Below are 22,607 nucleotides of genomic sequence, written 5' to 3'. Positions count from 1 at the left end.
AGATACTCCTGTGGCGTGCATCGTTACGCATTTGACTTCCGTGCACCTCGAGATCGAACCTCTCCCCCGATGCTGCTTATTTACCCTATTGTGCTGAATATAAGACTAGGTTTTTTTCCAATGGAAATATCCTAAATAACAGGGTCTTATTATAATCAGGGACTAGACTATTTGACATTCAATGTTCTTTTTCCACAATTGAGTCTTGAAAAATGGGGGCCGTCTTATAATCAGAGTCGTCTTACAGTATATTCTGCACAATTATCAATTATCTAAAATACATCGCAAATTGTTTTATTGGGATTAAGGTTTTAGGTTTTGTTTTTGTCGCCCACAGCGAGGCGGACCAAACTAGATAGACACTACAGGTGACTAAAATGTGACTAAAACTAAATGAAAACTATTCAAGAGACTATGACTAAAACTAAAGTCAAAATTTGCTATCAAAATCAACACCGCTGCCGAGCGAGCCGCAGGCGAGCGGGTCGCCATGCTGAAGGGGGGTCGTCGCCAAGTATGTTACTGCGATCCGGTGGGAAGGGCGAGGTAGCCTCCGTGTACAAGCCTACCGTAGGATGTTCAGTGAACTAGAACAGTGGGGTTAAGGTAACCACAATGCTACAGTGGTTCAGCTGGAAGCCCCCCTTCAGCTATAAAGCCAGTTAACGTCTAGTGATATAGCAGGACTCAAGGGTTTCGATTTTAAATATTTCTTTAAGCTGCCGATCATTCAACTGCTACAGAATGGTCCTGATGGCGTTCTGTTTTCAATTATTGAAGACGTGAAATGAAACCTCACTAACGCTACATTGTAAAATAATCACAGTTGTGTTCTGCTCTCGTTGGTAGGTTTGCCATTTCGTGCAATTCATTGCACTGACATTATTATTGCATATCATCATTACTGACTTCTAATTTGAGATGTGTTTTCCAAGGTCTGGTTACGGGAAAAAGTTCTGTAATAATATACCGTGGGTAGTATATTTTAATTTATTGCAGATTGGTATGGTTTGTTATTTGTTTTTAAGTACGTTGTTTATGTCTTGAAATTATGTTTCATTTATTGTACGTCACTGTCACTCATGTGTCCGGACATGTATTTGTTATTTGTATGAGGACCACAATGGAAATCAGTGCTGGACTTTATTGTGTATTGCTTTTCAAATAAGCAAAACGAATATAAACTAAACTAGACACCACAAATTGAGGATATTCACAAATGCTCTTGTTGCAATGTTTGCTATTTTATTTGACACCAGATCTACATGCATAATTAATTTTTTGTTTACATTCTAGACAGTAACACGCACGCACGCACGCACGCACGCACACATACACACGCACACATACACACACACGCACACACACACACACACACACACACACACACACACACAGGGGAGATGTGTGAATAAACATGAGTGGTTCGATCTTCCCTTCCCGGCAGCTCGTCTCTTTGAGAAGTCTGACAATGTGATGAACACTGGATCCTGCTCCGCCACCTGTGAGGACTTTCACCAGATCAAGATGTCTGTCATGCAGCTCAAACAAAAGGTATTGATAACAAAATAAACCAACAAAATGGTCAGTCACCTCACCTGTCCATCCAAAAGAAAACAACATTTACTGCATGAAACTCTACTGTACTTGTACTGTACATGAAACGTGTACTCGTTGACAACTACAATTTGTCATGCAGTAATTTCTCTTGGCACAGTTCTATTATGTGGTTATGTTACATGATCCCAGAGGGTGAATATTAAACACCTGCAAGGCCTGGGACTGTTTGGTTTATTTAATACTGTACCACCACCAATAGCTGTCCAAAGAAGGCGTTTCCCAGAGAATCTATACACTTGCCATTATTTCACGCACGCACGCACGCACGCACGCACGCACGCACGCACGCACGCACGCAACATCGGTCGGGTATTTATGACTCTCCTCAACATGCATTAGATCACTTTATTGTCTGCTGAAAGAAATGCAGAGATAATTTGTTAGATGATTGGGGTGCCTTTGGTCTGTAGGTGTGAATTGCCTGCAGATCTCTGTGAAACAATGAGCAATGTGGTAACATTTTGTCGATGTTGGGTGGAAACCTTGTATCTTTGTTTTTTTAATACCCTACTACTGCAAAAGTAGTGAAAATGGCTACAAGCTCACAACGTGTCGCATAATTTCTTTACTAACGTAAAGGGGTTTAGCCTGTCTGAGAGTTTTACAATTTTGTTTTTTTTAATGTTTGTGGCTTTCACCTTTATTTTATATTTTTCATAGAGGGATAGACAGTGGGCTGACAGGAAATGGGGGGATGGGGCGGGTGACATGCAGTAAGGGCCGTCTGGATCGGGAGTCGAACCCGCGGCACACAGCCAGGCTGGACTACAGCCAGGGTGCCTGGACCGCTGAGCCACGGGCCCAGGCCTACAATTTATTATTAATTTAAACAATGAAAGGTATTAACAAGAGTGTGCGACTAAATAACCATCCATTTGGAACAACAGGTTATTATTTTTAGTTTTTAGTTTTTTTGGTACATACAAGGTTTCCACCTCACATGGACGTTTCCCCCTGTGTATTCACAGGCTTAACTTTCCAAATGTGTCCTGTCAACGGCAGCTCTCAGCACCCAGGCCTGTAACCAATGATATATCACTTGCAGCTGTGTGGTCTACCAGCTCTTTGAGGCGATGTGTACCTTTTGTTTTCTTAATGTCTTGACATTAAGAAAACGATCTTGCAAAGGGTCTTTGGGTCTGCTCAGAAAGCTGATGAGTGTGGGTGCAGTACGTAGTTCAGACTAGTCATTGGTTTGACCAGCATGGGATGTTTGTTCCATACGATAGCTGGATGAGATTTTGTAACAACATACAGTACATAGCTAATTGCATTGTGCGTTTGTATGTAGATCTGCTATTTTCGCTATTGGGGAATGCCAGGTTAAAAGGTTAATCATTAATTCACATCAGCCAATTATGAAGCTTATGAAATGCAAATAGCACAACCTGCCATGCTTTATCAAAGCTGGAACTGGTTGCACTTACTGAGTTACTACTGTTACTAGGTCCTGTTCTTTATTCGCTGGCGCTTTGGCATGGGGGTCAGATCAACATGAAATTCTGTACTGGCCATATATGGAGCGTGTCTTCATTGTATAGGGTTTGATGAGGTCATATCAACATATGGAACGTCAGAACAGGTCAGCTCCATATATGGAGATCTAAGGGTGACAGTGGGGGGCAGTGTCTTGAGTGTACAAGGTGTGATGCAGGTTTTCATACTAAACTGAAATTATGTACATTTTAAGAGAACAGTACAATAGCCTGAGGAGGCATTAATGTTTAATGTATCAATGTCACAGTACATTAAAGTGTATTCCTTGATTGCAGACAATTTACGATTGCTGATGGAACTGCAGAGAAAAATGACTAAAAGGACGTACTTCTCCCCTTTTTGTCCACCTTAAATTGAGTTCAGGTGTGCGTGCGTGCGTGCGTGCGTGCGTGCGTGCGTGCGTGCGTGCGTGCGTGTGCGCACGCGCGCATGATGTTCACGCTTTCCAGATACCAATGATGGTGTACAGAGATCAAAGATCTTTCCTGATCTTCCACCTGCCTGAATTACGATTACAAGTCTGCTGCATGTGCAAGTTTAATCTTTTGGCACTTTTACTTGAAGCTGGTGTTTGAATACCGGTATATAATTTTTGTGCCTCTGCCGGCAGACATATGCGGCCGGAGGCATTATTTTTTCCAGGTTGTACCTATGACTGTAGGTCTGTGCGTACGTACGTACGTATGTACGTACTGTACACGTACTGTATGTCCGTCCATCCCAACCTCTTGAGCATGATATCTCAGGAACGCCTTGAGGGAATTTCATGACATTTGGCACCTAAGCCTATACTTGGACTCAAGGAGGAACTGATTAGAAGTATGTGGTCAAAGATCAAATGTCACTGTGACCACACAAACACGTTCATTACATTCCTTCAAAGACTTCACTAAATAAACTATGAGTCACTCTGGACAGACATGGATGTACTGTAAACTGCAATTGGCAGAGGCGTGCAACCACAAAGCTGTAATTCTAGGTTAATTCTGTATGACCCTAATACTGTAAAGTAGCCTACAATGTGCATGTTCAGCATTCTCTAGAATAGGGACGTCCGGGTGGTACAGGGGTAAATTACCATCCCACCATCCTGTACTAACCCTTGGCACTACCTAACAAGGCAGCTGGCGCTGTCTATAAACGGTATCTTATGGCCCCACTACCCGCAATACATTATGCCGACTCCGTTATTTGCGCCTCGAGGTGGCCGTGGTCGTTTTGTTGTGATATCGCTAAAATTGCTATCTTGCCCACACGCATTTGGGGAAGCCCATAGCAGATTCTAAAACCACCTATGCCTAATCTGTTTGGTAGAGTGTCAATTGTGGTAACTGGTGCATTTATGGTTCATTGTCTGTCCTGATGAAGGTCGAATAGACCGAAACGTTGAATAAAGAGCAACATTTCTGGCAAGTTTTCTGACAGTGTGCGGGACCCTTCTTTGTTTTTCAAAGATACCCTTTTAAGTATACTTTATTGCCCTACGCACCTGTCAATAGCCTTGAGGTGTGCATCGGCCTTTTGCTAAAAACTGGTGCATTTATATAATGCCATTATCCAAGGCATTACATATGCAGAAAATCCAGCGCAGCGATAGTTCATTGAGACACGGAAGGCAGAAGGTTTATTATATAATCTCCCCTTCATTCTCTATCAGTAATTCATTCTATTCCTTTAAATCAGCTGTCTCTCTCCATGTCAACTCCCCTCACTCTCATTCGCTGACAGCTAACTCACTCACGCCCACATTCAATCAGGTGTTCTTTTAACTCCTCTGTCCTCAGTCTTCATGCTAGCTGACTTTGTGTCTCTGTTGTTCAGATGTCAGCGTTAAAATGTCCTCCACCTCCCTGTGCCAATAGTTCTGTAATGGGTGATTCTAGATAGTGGGCCCTATTGTAAACAAGTGTAATGCTTTATGGTGTTGTCCACTCAGTTAACAGTTTTTGTATTGAGTTGTACTTGAAATGTACTGTAATTCTGCAAACTGTTAATAAATCAATCAATCAATCAATCAATAGCATCTGGCACGGTGATTGGTTTTATTAATGTAACGCCCAAGCCACACCTATAATGTAGCGGTTAGTGTAGGTATTTTAGGGATAAGGCTGGTGTCAGAAGATAGCAACCTTTGCACGGGAACGCCCCTTGCGCCATGCTAAATCCTCAAATAGTGGGTGAAATAGGGCCTGGACGTCATTCCTCCACGGTTCCTCTGACTTGGCCATGTTCGCGGGCGGGAAGCTGGGAGAGGAGGGTGATCTGTGTCGCTCGTCTGGTTCAGGCACAGCAGGGTGCCTGTAAAGCAGGAAGTAGAGTTCTCAAACTCTGCCCGAATCCGACCAGGCCCGACCCGACATTTTAGGGCCGGGCTGGGCCTAAAGTTTATGCTAATCAGTAGGGCCAGGTCGGGCCTGTGGCTCCTTGAAAAAAAAAATATATATATTGCATTTTTTTATAATAATAAAAATAATAGTTCTGTTCTGTCTGTTTGTGTATTTATCTATTATGAAGATGGTACTGACTGGCGTTTCACTTTTACTCTGTCATAGAGTTCTCAAATTCTGTCCAAACCCGACCCGGCCCGAAGTTTTAGGGCCTAAAATCTATGCTAATCAGTCGGGCCGGGCCGGGCCTCAGGCCTGATCAGTTAGGGCCCAGTTAGGGACGGGCCTTCATTTTCAGGCCTGTTGAGAACTCTAGCAGGAAGTGGGAGGGGAGAGATAGCATGTTCCTTCACTTTTGTTACATCGTCCCCGTGAAACTCCTCACTATTAGGTGATAAGAAGCTGACTCCATGTGTATCAGGAGAGACATGAATTTGTCTAGACTCTAGTCTACAGCCTCCTCAAGACCAATCAGTAGGGGAAGAATTTGAATAATAAATACAGAGATCAAAACGATTCGGATTAGAATGCCTTTTTGAATTGTAAAGTTTAAAGGGAAACTAAGTAACATTTAAGCCTATTTATTTTTCCCTCATTTCCCTCTGTCAGCCACTATATTATTGTGCTGGTGTGTTTCCTTGCAAAAGGCGTGCACATATCCCTCTGGCTTCTGGCGTTTATCTCCTCCAGATTGGATTATTGTAATGCACTTTATTCAAGTATCAGTAAGCAACATATTCTAAGACGGCAACTGATACAAAATGCAGCAGCCAGACTCTTGACACACACAAAGAGAAGTGAGCACATTATAGCAGTCCTTGCAGCCCTTCACTGGCTGCCTGTGAGTGTTAGAATTGATTTTGAGATTTTGTTTTTAAAGCCCTGAATGGTCAGGCCCCTGCTTATATCTGTGATCTCTTAACTCCCTATGAGCCAGGCTGCTGCCTGAGATCATCAAGCAAAGCCTTATTGACAGTTCCAAAATCTCGCCTTGTCACAAAGGGCGACGAGGCATTTCCCATAGGCCTACGGGCCTCTCTGCTCTGCCTGGGGACCTCAGGCAGGCAAACTCAGTGTCCTCTTTTAAAAGCTCACCACTATCACACAGACTTTTTTTCTAATCTGTTGCACTGTAAATAAAAAAGATTTTGATCGTTATTGTATTTTTGTTTACTGTGAAGCACTTTGTAAACTTGATATAAGATGAAAAAAGATATACAGAGTGCTTAATTGATCCCTTTTGATTGGGCCATAAAAGTGTCAAACTTGTTCTCTGCTCGTCAGTGCTCTCTCTAATCAATTAAAGCCTCAAAGACAGCTGCCTGTTTGTACACACACAGAGACTTTAAAATTATGTAAACATTTTCCACTTTGCACAATATGATTGATTGGTTGATTTCTTTTCTTTCTTTCTTTCTTTCTTTCTTTCTTTCTTTCTTTCTTTCTTTCTGAATCTGCTCATTCATTCATCTATCCATTCCTATTCCAGATCACCATGCTTCCAAACAATCCAGAGGTCCACGAGCAGATGACCAATGAAAAAATGTTCACATCACACTCATTCTTACCAAGAACCCCTGGCCTGACTGGCCCCCCAGGTGAAACACAATTTACAGTCTGTCTGTCTGTCTGTCTGTCTGTCTGTCTGTCTGTCTTTCAATGGGCCTGGTCTACAAGGGGCCTGGTCTACAAGATTCGCTATGGCACTAAGATACCCAAGTACCAATCACAACATCAGAGGGAGTTTAACAAACCACGTGCAACCTAGATTCGTCTCAAATAAGGGCTTACATGCATTTAGCTCCTATGCCACTAAAATGTGGAACACCCTACCAACAGCCATAAAGAAATGTGAATCCCTAGACTCCTAGTACTGCGATTGAACTGGTTTTGCGTTACTTTAGTCATTTTATTGATTGTTTTAGGAGAGCCAGGCCCAGAGGGGCCCCCGGGACCTAGAGGACTGCTTGGCCCCCCTGGTCCACCTGGCCCCAGAGGACTGATGGGACCCATCGGACCGTCACCAGACCTGTCTCACATCAAACAGGGCCGACGTGGACCCATGGTCAGTAGAAATACCGTGGCTATAGAGCAGTGGTTTTCAACCAGTGGTCCTTGAGGGGGTTCCAGGTGGTCCCCAGCTAAATGATGGAGAGTTGATAACGAAATGGACCCTTATAGATCTTTAACTCTTGAGAGTGTAAGATAAAAACCAAATTGACCCGTTGGTTTCATTTTACTCTCTCAAGAGTTACATTATTGTCAAACATCTGCATTACTTAATTTACAACAAGTCTACACAATTAGAGAATGGAAGAAGTGTTATTTTTTTAGAATCGTATACAACGATAACAAAATATTCTTCAGTTTTGGGTCTGCGAGGCTAAATGGTGGTCTGTGGATCAAATGCCAAATAAATAATGGGCCTTGATATGAAAAGGTTGAGAACCCCTGCTATAGAGCATAGCAGTGGGCATGGTTTTCTGGACCCACCAAAACTCTCCAATTAATTTTTCCCATCGAGATTTACAAAAATATCAATTATTTTAAGCCTAGATTCAAGCCATACAGGATCCTGGTGAATCATGACCATAACATCTTTGATTCCGTGAAGAAAATAAATATATAATAATAATTATATGATATACTACACTTATATGATATACAATACCCTTTGTTTAGTGTTTTTTATTTGTAATGTTTTCACAGAATCAAAGGTGTTATGGTCATGGCTCACCAGAATCCTGGATGGCTTGATTCTAGGCTTTTAAAAAAAGCGTGCGTGCGTGCGTGCGTGCGAATGTCCTGACTGTGACCTCCCTGGCTGTTCATTCTAGGACACAGCTCACAGCTCTCGTTCTCAATGTCCTTGTCTTCCCTGCTCGTTGGTTCAGCCTCAGGAGAGTCGTTGTGGATTTAATCCTCTTGAACAGAGTCTGGGTGGGAGCCGGACAAGACACCCTGCATCGACATCATCCATGGGGAAAAATACAAAAATCTCAATTTGACAAATATGAAAGATAGATTGAAAATCATAGCCGCCCGCCCCCTGCCAATAATATCCAATATGCATGCATGCATTTACGCACGCACGCACGCACGTGCGCGCAAACTCACACACGCACGCACACACGTGCTGCCAAAGATTTGAGTGCAAAATGAAAAGTCCACTAGTCTAGTTGACATATGTTAATGATAATAACAGCCGAGAAGTTTGGATGGATATGCTGGACGCATGTGTGGTGTTTTCATTGGCTCGAGGCTTGGTGAGGCTCATGGGTCATCTTGTCTTTGTGAGTTGACCGTACCACTTTCATGTTCAGGACCTGCGTCCAGAACGTGTGATATAACTACAGCGGAGATATATTCATGCGTAGTAGTTTGGGGTTGGGAAATCTCTACTGTTTATGCAAGCTGGATGTTGAAATATCAGCCTTTCAACACCTTGAGCTACTCATGCGACTCACCAGTACAGTACAGGACAGACCGTGAGCTACAGTACATACATACAGTACATACAGTACACTGTTTTTGTAGGAGATGAGCAATTTATGAATTATGTAATGTGGGACAGTCGTGTGCGTGTGCGTGCGTCTGTCTCTGTCAACTTGCCCGGGCAGTGCACATGGGTTCCAAATTGGATTCATTCATCATTATCATCATTATTATTATTTTTTAAACCTTGGAAACCGGTGAACCGGGGGGTGGGTGGGGGGGGATATTCACAAAAGAGCAATGTTTATATGTTACTCTTTGGACCATTATATTAGTATACACAAGGGTTGGTTGCTGACCAAAACAGGATAGATCCCCTCTTCATAATGATTCTGAATTAGTTGCCAAGCTCAGAGAGGATCTGCCGCCGTCCCAAGTGGAGAATTTGTTTGACTGCATCTCAGGGTTTCCAGGGTGATGCGTGTGGAGCACGGTATGAGTCACCAGACCGATCCAAAGATCAGTCCAACAACTAATGTGGTGATGTCCCACACACCTCATGATAAGAAGATGATCAAGAAGGATTTGTAGAGACAAAGCCTCTGACGTCAACTCAAAAACGGACCGAACAAACGGGCCAAAGTGGATCTTTCATAATCGTTTTTGATGGACCACAATGATGAGATCAGTGATGCGTTTATCACTCCAAAGGAACTCTGTCTTCATGTGAAATAATTTCATAAAACCTCATTAAAACGATACACGTGCAGAGATGACACATGCAACATGAACCATGATAATCTGATTTGTTTTGTTTGGTTTGATTTTATTTTAACAGGGGCCCCCAGGAGCGCTTGGAAAAGATGGCATGAAGGTAAGATATGATAATTCACATCTAATCATGTACTTGTTGGACCTACTGTAGTGAGTATACTAATACTAATACTAAACAGGCCGTTTTGCCAGAATCGATGTGAGAAGACCCTTAGTGTGACCAGATTTGACTGAGAGCCTGCCATCGTGCAAACTCCAGCTTTTCACCAGAGGAAAAAAACAAAAAAAAAGTTTTTATCTCTCTTCACATTCTAGAGCATGTCTGAAATAAGTGTCAGAGCTGAAATCGACATGTAAATATGAAATAAATGCTTAAACATGTAGCTAGGTGTAATGTTAGAGACCACAGAAGTGAACCTTTCAAGCCTGTTTTCTCTACTCGCTGTTTTCTGCAAGACACTATAAGCCATATCTCCAAAACTGGTGGGTCAAACTGAACAACCAATATGTAAATTTGAAGCTATGATTCCCTGATTTCATATGACATGACAAAACAAAAATTAAAAAAAATCCAATGGCAGTCCCTCAGTCAAATTTGGCCACCTTTAGTCGTAAAAGACAACACATTGTTTTAACACGTTGACGGCTTTAGATTAAAAGGTGACATGTACCGAGGCTGCCGAGATTGTTTCATTACCTTTGGAGCATACACCGAAGTATTTGCGCCTTTGATTCATGAAAATCCCCCTGAAAATAGTTCCATGGTTTGTTGTCGTCTTGTCGAACCGAAAAATATTCCACCGCCACGACTCGCGATGCGAGACAACAAGCAGTGAGGGCTGCTGGACTCAGTCCAGTTGAAACTACCGTTCACTTGCATTGAACTCATATTCCCAGAAGCCCTTGCAGCCCAGAGCACGGGTCGATTTCCGGTTTCGTCATCATAACGCGACGGCCTCGTCACCAGGTCCGTGACAAATCCGCTATTTCTTTTGAATTATTAAAAAACGAATAGCGGGTTTAGCGTATTACATGGATTAAATAGGGTGGAAAGCGGGTTATGCAGCTAAACAGTTTTAATGGTAGTTAAGTTAAGTTGTTTTCTCACTTGTTCTGTACATTGCAGCTTGGACAGTAGGACAGAAAATGTACGAATGCAGAACACGAATAATGCACCTCTAAGTAAGGTTACTGACTCCAGAAGCTTTGACTGAAATGAGGGATCTAAAACTAAAGAACTGGCCCGGGCGGCTGGCGGAGACGTCAGGCTGTCAGTCTGCTAATCCAGCCTGATCGAATCCCGATCCTGACGACCTGCTGCTTGTCACTCCCCATCTCTCTCTCTCCATGTCCTCTCAGTCTACTCTACACCAGGGGTTCTCAACCCGTGGGTCGCAACCCCTCGGGGGGTCGCCAAATTATTTTGGGGAGTCCCCAAAATATTTTCAAAAAAAAAAAAAGAGAGATTTTTTTTAATTTTTAATTTTCACGATTTTTCAAAAATAGCAGACCTACAAGTTCATAGCGCGCCACTCGGCGGCGCGCTATGAGCTTGTAGATCTGCTATTTTTCAATAGCTAAATTATAACAATGCTTAAAACACCAAAAGGGGTTCCCGCCCAAAATGGTTTAAAGGGTAAGACCACTTTTTTTTTAGGTTTGAGTTGTGTAGTTACCTTGCCATGATGTAACTCCACATGTGGACAAGAAATTAAAAAAAATGTTCCAGTGATCAGAATTGATAATTCAAAATATGCTCCTCATTGATTTACATTGTATGCTAAAACGGCTCTCAAAGTCACTCTTTTAGTACGTAAACAAACACAAACAAAGTTGATTCAGACAATATGGAGCTTCACCAACATTCATGTGGTTTTATTTTTTCATAAAAATGTTAACTTCCTGTTGATTTTACTATTTGAAGATCTGGATCCCGATCCACGGATCCAGTCCGGGTTTTCTTCCCAATAAAATGGACAAATCAACAGGAAGTTAACATTTTTATGAAAAAATAAAACCACATGAATGTTGGTGAAGCTCCATATTGTCTGAATCAACTTTGTTTGTGTTTGTTTACGTACTAAAAGAGTGACTTTGAGAGCCGTTTTAGCATACAATGTAAATCAATGAGGAGCATATTTTGAATTATCAATTCTGATCACTGGAACCTTTTTTTTAATTTCTTGTCCACATGTGGAGTTACATCATGGCAAGGTAACTACACAACTCAAACCTAAAAAAAAAGTGGTCTTACCCTTTAAGGTTATTGTAGCAGTCAATTTATATTGGGGGTCGGGAGGGGGCGGGGTGGGGGTCCCGAGACATTGCCAAAGCATTTCCGGGGGTCCCCGGACAAAAACGTTGAGAAACCCTGCTCTACACTATCACATAAGAAAAAGCCCAAAACATATCCTAAAAACTGTTTCTTAGAAACAAGGATTTTAAGAAAAACAGAACCAATTTTAAACTTGTAAACTGCATTTAAAAACAGAAAAAGTAAAGAAATATCATTATAATAATTAAGAACATTATTCCCTCGTACGATTAAATGTCACGGACACATTATAGATCTGAGAGATTCATGTTTTGTTGTTTTAGTTTAATAATTACTATTCTGATTGTTGTCTAATAGATGATTATGTTTGTTTATTTTGACACATATGCAAACCATAGTGGACATAATTATAAGAGCCAAAAAGAAAAAAAAACTAAAAAATACCTTCACGTTATCCCTCCACAGTAATGTGTGCGTGCTTAGTTGAGTGATAATTTAGGGAACCGTGAAGGTTATTGTGTTTTTTTTAACCTCGTACCTTGCTATTCTCTAACCACAGCTTGGGCACTTTTGTGGATAGATTTAAGGGCGATAGCAATCTATCTTTCCAAGTAACAAACTCGAACCATCTGCCAAAACACCCACAGCCCCAGTGTGACCCTGAACATCAGTAACAACCACAGAAGTTAATCCAGTGTGTGTAAGCTACCTTAGAACCTTAGATCAACAGTCAGGCGGCCATGATACTTTGCAACCTGAGCATTTATCCTTTGTTGAACAATCATTTGGAATTAAATGTTTATTTCCTAACTTTCATATCCTATTTAGGGTCTCCAGAATTAGGATACGTAAGGATGCCAAAATAGGTATGCCTAAACAGGGACGCCTAAAGTATTTGGCCAAAATAGGGATGCCAAGTTTCCTTCTCCTATAGGCTCCCAAGAAGATGCCCTGATCAGAATACAATGAAGTCTTTCCATGCCTCTTCCCACTGTAAGTTACTGTAACTCATCTAAACCAAATATTTGTTTTGTTTCCCCAGGGCGAGAGAGGTTCTCCTGGGCCCTCCGGACCACCAGTAAGACTGCCCATCTATACAATGCACATGAAATACCGTTATTAAATAAAACACTGTCTCTCTGTAAGATGGTGTATAGAAATACAACAAAAAGATCATGTCCATCTGTATGTAAATAGTGTTATCATACACAACACATTAATGTGACCGACATCTGGTAATCCTAACCTAGTGTGTTATTAAGTATATTTTAATGTTAATAATTGACAATATATAACTTACCAAGTACACTGACTGAAAAGTAGTGACAATATGTTTATTTTTAGATCATAATTTAAACTGAGGCCTAAAACAGTACAAAGCAGCTCGTGGCATTAACGACTTGACATCCAAATAACTATAAGTCAGACTTTAGCCTCCCTACAAGCAGTGATGGGCAAACCTCTGGATCAGTGGTTCTCAAACTTTTTTGTGTCAAGGACACCCAAATTGACACTAATTAGCCCGCGGACCCCCTTTGAAGAGATATGTCAGGGACCCCATAAGAGAAGGTTTTTACGGCTCTAGCAGTGATTCTCAACCCGTTTAATTTCAAGCACCCCCAGTTTGACATGCATTAGTGATGATTAGTCTACAGACGGACCCCCATTTAATGGCATTTCTATCTCTGGCCACCAATTTATATTGTAAAATCAATGTTAATTTAACTCTGAGAGTACAAATGGAACCAAATCCATTTGGTTCCATTTGTACACTCTCAGAGGTACAGTCCCATAAGAGTCCATTTGGTAAATGAGACGTAGCTTGCAGAGTTAGTTCAGTCAGACATACTCGAGGGGGTTCATGCCATGCTCAAAGGCGCATACTATACTCAAGGGGTTAACATGCTGCATTACTATGTGGGTGTACAAGTGTGTGCAAGTCCCTCATGTCATTCGCCGATGCGGCAGTCAGCTGACCAATTGGGCGGGCTACTTAAGCTCACCAGTCAGTGTTTCCACACCTAAGCGCAAAACAGTCGACAGCCGCGCACGTCTTAAGCTGTACGCAGCTTATTTTCCACCAGCTGTCTAAAAACCCGGAAAAAGAAGCTGCGCACAGCCGAGAACGTGCGCAGCTCTTTAGTAAGTCTGGCAGCACCTAGTCTGCATGCTCTTCCTGCCTTCCTCTGCATATGCAGAGGAAGGGGGTCCCTGGACCCCACTTTGGGAACCACTGCTCTGGATGTTACTGTGTGGATAAAGAGTAAATAAATAAATAAAGGTTTGGTAACAAATTAGGTAGGTTTACTTATGTGTCCAAAGCTTCAAAGCTATCTTCTATATCTAATTTTGCGAATTATGAAAGTCAAGGCTGTATTTTGAGGGGCGCTAGCCTCTCCTACACACAGGTTTAATGTTTGTCTTTAATTCAATGTTTACTTTGTAAACGCCATTGACAATGAAGGGAAAACTTTCATCATAATGTGCCTCAGTTAATGGCGTTTAATGTTTGTGTTGGCACCGTTTGTTTTACATCACCATTACATCAAAAAAATCAACATGAGTTAGACTTTAATATAGCCTATTAGCGCCCCTCACTTCACACGGGTGTGATTTATTTTTTATACATTTAATAAATATGTAACTAATCTGCCAAAAACCCAAAACAACCATAGAGATATATATTATTATTTGTTTTTATACAAATATGCATCTGAGAAATGTCGATAGAGCAGGTCACATTAATTATTTCCCTTGTATATTTTTTGCTTGACCATTGCTGCTCTGCAATGACTTCATAGTCCTATTGTGGGGGTACATACATTAGATAGCATAAAGTCATTAGTAGGCCTAAAACTTTCTCCGCAGCAATTCTGAACAATCAATTGCATTTGTCTTATGAATTATCCTTGTTTCACCCATGCCAAGTGAAAGGAGCACTGTTTGCATCTTGACACGCTTGACATGTTTTTCACATTTGTTGTATGGTGGGCGGTTTGAATTTTTACCATGAAGTCCACACATCTGTAAGGAAGGCAGGCAACAGGAAACAGGTTCTTATTTTATGTGATGAATTGCAAAGGGCAGAGGTCAATACATAGTCACCTTGCTATTTGATTCAGAGACAGAAAAGGATGAGACAGAATGAATAGATAAAGATCCCATAGATAAAACTTAATCCAGAGTGATTTACAGTAAGCAAGAACAACACACATACATCAAATACATAGAAATCAAGGATCAGGATCAAGGATCAGAGTCAGACTTTGAAGATATGGGGGTGAAATACCTTTGGTTGCTTTCTAGGCCAACATCAGTGTTTTGTACCATGTGCGGGCAGCAACTGGGAGCCAATGGAGGGAGCGGAAGAGGGGGGGAGACATGTGAGAATGTTGGCTGATTTCGGCTGGTCAACAGATCATAAAGATGACTACACCCTTATATTAAAGGCAGTGTGTATTTGAGAAAGAGTGCCACATGTATGTGAATTCTTTCCTTTAATGTTCTGTTGTACCTGACCCTCAGGGACCGCCAGGCTCCTTTGATTTCCTGCTCCTGCTAATGGCAGACATACGCAACGACATTGCTGATCTGCAGAGCAAGGTGTACGGCCGACCGATGCATTCCTCAGGGGACGACAACATCCCCATGGTCCCTGACAGCTGGAGGGACAACCAGGACAGCCTAGATATGGGCTCCGGGGAAGATTTCAAAGACCAAAAACCCTGGATTGGTGGGGGATTAAAGAGGAACCGCAAAAGGAAACCATTTCGAGACTGATCAGAGTTGGTTGGACAATTTGAAGACAATGGATTCCATTGCTTGGTTATGGCAGGTGTAAATATTAAATGTGTTTTATTTAACTAATTACAAAACATAACGTATGCCTTTTGATCAGAGATATCTATTTTTGTATTATGCAAGATTGTGTATTTCAATTATTTTTTATTTTTGTATAAAATGATCATTCTTAGCAGTCTTAGCTTTATATTATTTTCTGCCAGATCCTTCAGGCCCTCTTGTCCCTCAAGTCTTGTTTGGTGAATTCCGGCCCAACATCAACAGCACTCGAATCAAACTTCTAAATAGGTTTGTCTACTGTACATAATCGGTATACATTATAATTTATTCTTAAATTGGGACATCCCAGATAGGTTCATGGGGATGGGGGGAGCACACTTACTGAGTTCTTATCTGTGGTGGAAAGGGATAACGATAACGGAATCATGTAGCTCTCGGGATCTACAGTATGTGGCACCAATGTGGATTTTGGACTTCATGTGGCCAGCTTATGATGTCAGTCATCTAAGACATATCTATGACGTATGATTCAAATTTTGGGCAAGGTTTCTGCCCAATCAAAGTGAATTTCACTATCATAAAATGTAACTTAAATATATTAGAAAATATAGACTTATTGTAAATTAAGTAATACAGATGTTTTAATAATAATTTGGACCCTAAAGGGTCAATTTGGTTTCATGTTATACTCTCAAGAGTTAAAGATCTATAAGGGTTGATTTGGTTACCAACTCTCCATCACTTAGCTGGGGACCACCTGGAACCCCTCAAGGACCACTGGTGGTCTCCGGACCACTGGTTGAAAATCACTGATCTATATGACGAAATGGACCGCTAATGGCAGCTTAATGGAGCTTAAATAAATCAATAAATTATGATAACAAAAACAAAAAAAAGCCCAGCATGTTTAGCAAAACTGGCGTGAAACTTAATTTGTGTAGTTTTGGTTCACTTTACTACTATACAATGCGCTCAGTAAGCAATAATAATAATGATTATGAAATTCCACTGATTAATTTCAATTGAATGATTTTAAAATGTTTGAGGTTTGAGGTGATCATTTGAGTGTGAAAGCAATGCAGTGAATGAATGAGTGACTTTTTTGCAGTTGCATTGAGTCAGGCAAAGTACACTACCCATTATCTAGCCCAAATTGTATTCTGATATCGACCCTACCCTTCTTATGTTATCTACCATAAATATGAATGTATTTATCATTAAATGTGTGAACTATATATATGACTTAGAGGAGCGCATCATGGCATAATTCTTGAATATGAACGTTCACTCAGTGAGAATTGTTCATCTTATCCTGTGTATTGGTAAATGTTTCTATAATCGATTCGGAACACATAGGCCTATTGTTGCATGATAGTCTGTCTCACTGTTGTCCACTGTTGCTGACCAGAACAAAGTGGTGTCATCTTCAGTACAGCAAGGAAAAGCGTGTTGCACAATGAATCATATTGGTAAAATCCCTCAGACTATCTACGTTTCCATGCCTGCCACATATATGTTCTCTGTCCCGTGGGTTTCATATAACCTCTCATGTTGCACACACAGTAGCCATGAGTCGACACCTTCCAATGTCTCTGTCATTGATCACCTGTTAGCTCATCAACAAACCAGGGTGAACTGTGATTTTAAATATTGATCAGTTGTGAACAGTTAAAACCCACATGTAACTCACTAAATCCAATAGATGGCAACCATCACCACTTTTCCCACTCAGTGGGGTAAATGCAATCAAACCCATCTGATTTGAACAAAGTAGTGATCTTATCAAATACTACTTTCTTTTCTTTTATACATTTTTATTTTTTATCATTTTAATTTTGTCTATAACAGTTTGGCATCTCCGAAGATGTGTTTTTCTGTGGGTTTTAACTTAACATGTGTATTTCAGGCTGGTGTCAGCTGCCCAGCTTTTCCCTTCAGTAGTTTAATTTTGATACTAACTTAAAAGATAAAAACTTAAAAGGAACTTTTAATTTATATATTTAACTTTTATCAACGGTTTTGTTGTTTTTGAAACACTTTCATTTTCTAACTAAGGAGGTAGAGAAGCATCTGAACATTTTTGAGCAGATGTTTTCAGATGTTTAAAATACTCCAACCTCTGCATTGGTATTTCAGTACCTGCCATATTCCACTAGATGGCAATCACCACCTTTGCATGGATTTTTCCACTTCACCACTTTTCAACCTATCTTCTTCATATAATTGGTCCTCACTAATGTTCATGATGAAATAGAATAGCCTGCAGTTTCTATTAGCTTCGATTCCCCATCAATGATATATGAGACTCAGATTAGAGTAGAAAATATTTGTGGTTTTTATCATGAACATTAGTGAGGACCAATTATATGAAGAATAAGATAGGGGTCTCCTCCCTAGGGAGACGCTCGAGAGGCATGCTAACCTGATGCCCAAACCACCTAAGCTGGCTCCTTTACAAGCAAAGAAGCAGCGACTACTCCGAGTCTCTCTCTCGTGACTGAACTTCTCACCCTATCTCTAAGGCAGGTGCCAGCCACCCGTCGAAGAAAACTCATTTCGGCCACCTGTATCCGTGACCTTATATTCTTTGGGTCATGACCCACACTTCATGACCATAGGTGAGAGTAGGAACGAAGACAGCTCGGTAGACGGAGAGCTTTGCCTTCAGGCTGAGGCTCAACTCTCTTTTTGTCAACAGTGCGGTACAGCGTGACTGCAATACCGCCCCTGCCGCTCCGATTCTCCAGCTGATCTCCTTCTCCATCCTTCCCTCACTCGTGAACAAGACCCTGAGATACTTAAAGGGACTCTTCAACCAAAACAATATGTTAATGACGTTTAGAAGATTTAGAACACTTTCTTGGGGTGAGACCATGCAGTGTCTGTGACATCATAGACACTGCTAAAATCTAAAATATCTAAGACCCTAGGAAAGTGTTCTAAATTTTCTAAACGTCATTAACATATATTCTTTTGCAAAAAGGGTGAATTGTCCCTTTAAACTCCTTGAAGTAGTGATGTCGTCCTTTAATATTGACATACATCTCAACATCTCTTTCCTCTCCTACTCGGTGTCTGTGTGTGTGTGTGTGTGTGTGTGTGTGTGTGTGTGTGTGTGTGTGTGTGTGAGTGTGACTGTGTGTGCGTGCATGCGTGCGTGCGTGCAGGTTTAGTTTACAATATCTAGAAAATGCAGTAGTAAAAGGTATACATAACATATTTAAGTACAGTATGTGCTAAAGTACAATAAGGGTTGTGATATTACAGACAAGACAGATTAAAAGATTATTTATTCAAGGGTGTTTATTTGGCAATAATAACATCTAATGTTAAAGCTCCACTATGTAACTTTCCTCTTCTACCCCAGATTTGAACCCGGATATCCTGTGCTGTCATTTTGACCATTGAGCTAATAGAGCCTGCCTGCTTGCTCATGCAGGAGATACATGGAATCTTGACCATCAGGTAAAAGTCATATCCTGTGTCTAGGTGAGACACGACCTTGACACGATCTAAATACAACCATCCCATTAAAAGACTCAGCTCAGTGGCCTTGTGGTTAGAGTGTCTGCCCTGAGACTGGGAGGTCGGGGTTCGATCCCCGGCCGGGTCATACCAAAGACTAAAAATGGGACCCAGTGCCTCCCTGCTTGACACTCAGCATCAAGGGTTGGATTGGGGGTAAGTCCCTGTGACATACTAGCGTCATGTCCAGGGGGTGTACTTGTACATCAAGCTGCCTCACGCTACAGAAACAGGAGATAGGCTCCTGCCAGCAAGGCTACTTACTTACTATTAAAAGACGGCCTTGCTCTTGGACCACAAATATATCATATACAATTATAGAAATGCCATCAAATTGCTGAACGTTCCCCCACTGCAATGGCATGTGGCATCAGGATGTGTAAAAGGTAGGTAATACTGTATATTATAGCTTTTAGCCTACTGTCCTGATTAACAGTCACCCCCCATTGTCATACATTATGGCCAGAGTCATTAAGTTCACGTTCAAATGAACTTCATTGACATTAAATATCTCAGTCTTTGTCGACAGAGCAATATACAGTGATGAGAGTACTGTTTTGTAACACCAGGCATTCTCATTAAAATAGTGTGTATTTTCAAAGTATTTCTCTACTGATGCAAAGGTACCTGTTGAAATAGAAGTGGATATGGCTAAAAGTGGATATAGCCATTATGTTCATGGAACACATTTATTTAACTTCTTATTATTAAACATCCTTTAAACACTGTAACATACATTCATTATTACAAACAACCTTTTCATATATGATAATATTGATATACTAATAATTTAAACGTAATCATAATCTGTTTATGTGGCCTTGAGGACATTTATAGAACATTGTCTTTTTATGCCTATACTATACCACTTTCAACTTGGTGTCCCTACTTTGGGTAAGTGACGTCATAGGCAAAACAAGGTATACCACAAAAATGTAAACAAATTCAAACATACATAATAGAAATAGTGAAAATCGCAGATGTACAAACTCACTAGTATCGCAATGCACACGTTGTGAGCTTGTAGATCACTATTTCGTATTTTATCGACTTAAGTGTGCAAGAAAACCAGAATAAACAATTACAAAACAACAAAGAGCTTATAGACAGATGCCAATGTCATCTTCATTCAAAACGTCATCATTGTTTACCACTGTTGTTAATTTGTTTTTAAATTAGTCTATTTTCAGAGGATACAAATTGTACTAGAGGGACCTAAATCAAAGGCCTAAGACTTTGGACCTAAGCACATCTGTTTAACAAACAGCATGAGCATCCTGTTCAGAAAAAAAGGTAGAACAAAGTTACATTACCTCATAATCCCTTCTGGAAATAATTCATCACCAGCCGAGCAAGCCTTAAATGAACACACACACACACACACACACACACACACACACGCGCACACACACACACACACACACACACACACACACACACACACACACACACACACACACACACACAAAAGATTCCCATTGCAAATGTTTCATGATGAATGAATTATAGTTGCTGTTGGAATGAAGGTTTTAATTAAGTAAGTAATTAATTAATTAAAAATAATTATATTAGCAACAAACACCCTGAATGGGAACAGAGAGAGGACAGACTCATACCCAATTTACTAATTAATGCATAACACATTTAGTGGCTCTAACTGCTCCAAAAATCCTCTATTCATTGGAGATCATGATAGAAAACGCATTGTTACCCTTCAACATAATTAAGGGACAGTGCAAATTAAATTCTAATGAGGCGAAAGGCACCCTCTTAACATACATCCTCTCCACCACCCACCCCCAAACCCTTAAAAAACCCCACTGAAAGCTTGCTCTTGTCAAAGCCTAAGTTTAAGGAAGCATTGAGATTGAGGAGACAATAATGAGAGATTGCAAGAGTGCTTTATATGCTGCACACAGGTAGAGAACTTTGAATGGCCGTTCTTCTGGGACCCCTGGGGGGCCAGTCTTCCCAGGACAACAACACTTGTCCCCTGAGAAAGGAGGCTTCTGAGGAGCCTGGAGAGTGAATGGACATGCACTGCAGCGAGGACTGCTGAATGGCCAGAGGTTCTTAAGTGATTAACTGTGTTGTGTTGTGCTGGCCTAGTCCCCAATGCACACAGGCAGGCGTGCATCACAGCCGTGCGTGTGCACGCGCACACGCACGCACGCACGCACGCACGCACGCACACACGCACACACGCACACACACACACAGACCTGTATCCTTCCACATCTCCCTCTCATTGAGTTATCTTTACTCAGGCTTTGTCTCCATTAATTGGAGCTGATGGGGGACTAATTGGTAGCTTTTTTACAAGACCCGGCACTTAAGCAATAGCGAGCTGAGGTAGGCAGGTATGAGCAGAGTTAATGAGAGGCTTTGCACAAATAAAGGCTTTCAAATGGGCCTGTTTTACAGAATGGTAGAAAAGGAAAGTTTAAGATATCTTTTGTGTCCCCCACATCTTTCACTTACAGGTATCTGAAAGGAGGGGGTGGGGGCGCAGGGGGGCACCCAGTGCACAGTGAAATGTTGAGCACTTGTGGAAATAAAAGGATCTGTTCTAAATTGTTTGGGGCCCATCGTTTAGTGTGTCTGTAAATAATGAGAAAGGGCTGCTCCTGAAATGAATGTGGCAAAGTCCTTGAGGACAATAAGAGCCCTCTCATCCCCGGACCACACTGGGTTGTGTTGAACCAATCTGGGATAAAGGTTTGACCCTCCTGCCTTGTTAAGGCTGAGCCCGTAGTCTGTGTGCAGAATTGGACCAATTAATAACACATAATTTGAGGTCTATACAAATTCAAATCAGTTAGATAAACCTAAAAGCTGCCTGTCTACTACTAAATTTCAAAAGATCAAGATTGAATCACTATCATGATGTATCATCCCACCTACACATGGAGAGAGAGAGAGAGGGGGGGGGGGGGGTGTATTCATGTTCCATGAGCTGTCCCAGGATTCTTGTCAAAACAGACAAGGAACATTATGATATTAAAAAAAAAAAAATCTAATGTGGTCTTTTAAATGAGTTAACCAGGCTAAGCAAAGCAAAGTTACTATATTTACCCAGGGTAACTGGACTAAGCATCAGATACTTGTTTACAGCCAGGCCCTGCTCATAGAACATTTCATGGTAGTGGTTCAATGCCTTGCTCAAGGGCACTTCAGCGGTGGTAATTTTAACGTGCCGGTTCGGGGATACGAACTGGCGACCTTCCGGTATCAAGACCGCTCCGCAAACCGTTCGGCCACCGCTGCCACCAATCTGATAATCTGCATCATGA

General features: G+C 41.2%; 1 protein-coding gene across 4 annotated transcripts in view; it reads left to right on the top strand.

Moving 5' to 3' along the window:
• The window catches only part of ccbe1 (collagen and calcium binding EGF domains 1), a 57,180-nt gene extending 41,223 nt beyond the window's left edge, over nucleotides 1-15,957 (top strand). For all 4 annotated transcript variants that reach the window (XM_079524761.1, XM_079524760.1, XM_079524763.1 and 1 more), the window contains 6 exons: nucleotides 1,448-1,554; nucleotides 6,994-7,102; nucleotides 7,430-7,569; nucleotides 9,778-9,813; nucleotides 13,031-13,066; nucleotides 15,514-15,957. In XM_079524761.1, coding sequence (XP_079380887.1) covers nucleotides 1,448-1,554; nucleotides 6,994-7,102; nucleotides 7,430-7,569; nucleotides 9,778-9,813; nucleotides 13,031-13,066; nucleotides 15,514-15,768 — 683 coding nt within the window. In that variant the 3' untranslated portion in view covers nucleotides 15,769-15,957. The remainder of the gene's footprint in view (nucleotides 1-1,447; nucleotides 1,555-6,993; nucleotides 7,103-7,429; nucleotides 7,570-9,777; nucleotides 9,814-13,030; nucleotides 13,067-15,513) is intronic.
• The last annotated feature ends 6,650 nt before the right edge of the window (nucleotides 15,958-22,607 follow it).

This window comes from Electrona antarctica (assembly GCF_951216825.1).
Source record: "Electrona antarctica genome assembly, chromosome: 16".
Taxonomy (NCBI): Eukaryota; Metazoa; Chordata; class Actinopteri; order Myctophiformes; family Myctophidae; genus Electrona; species Electrona antarctica.
This window is presented reverse-complemented; position numbering and strand designations above follow the sequence as displayed.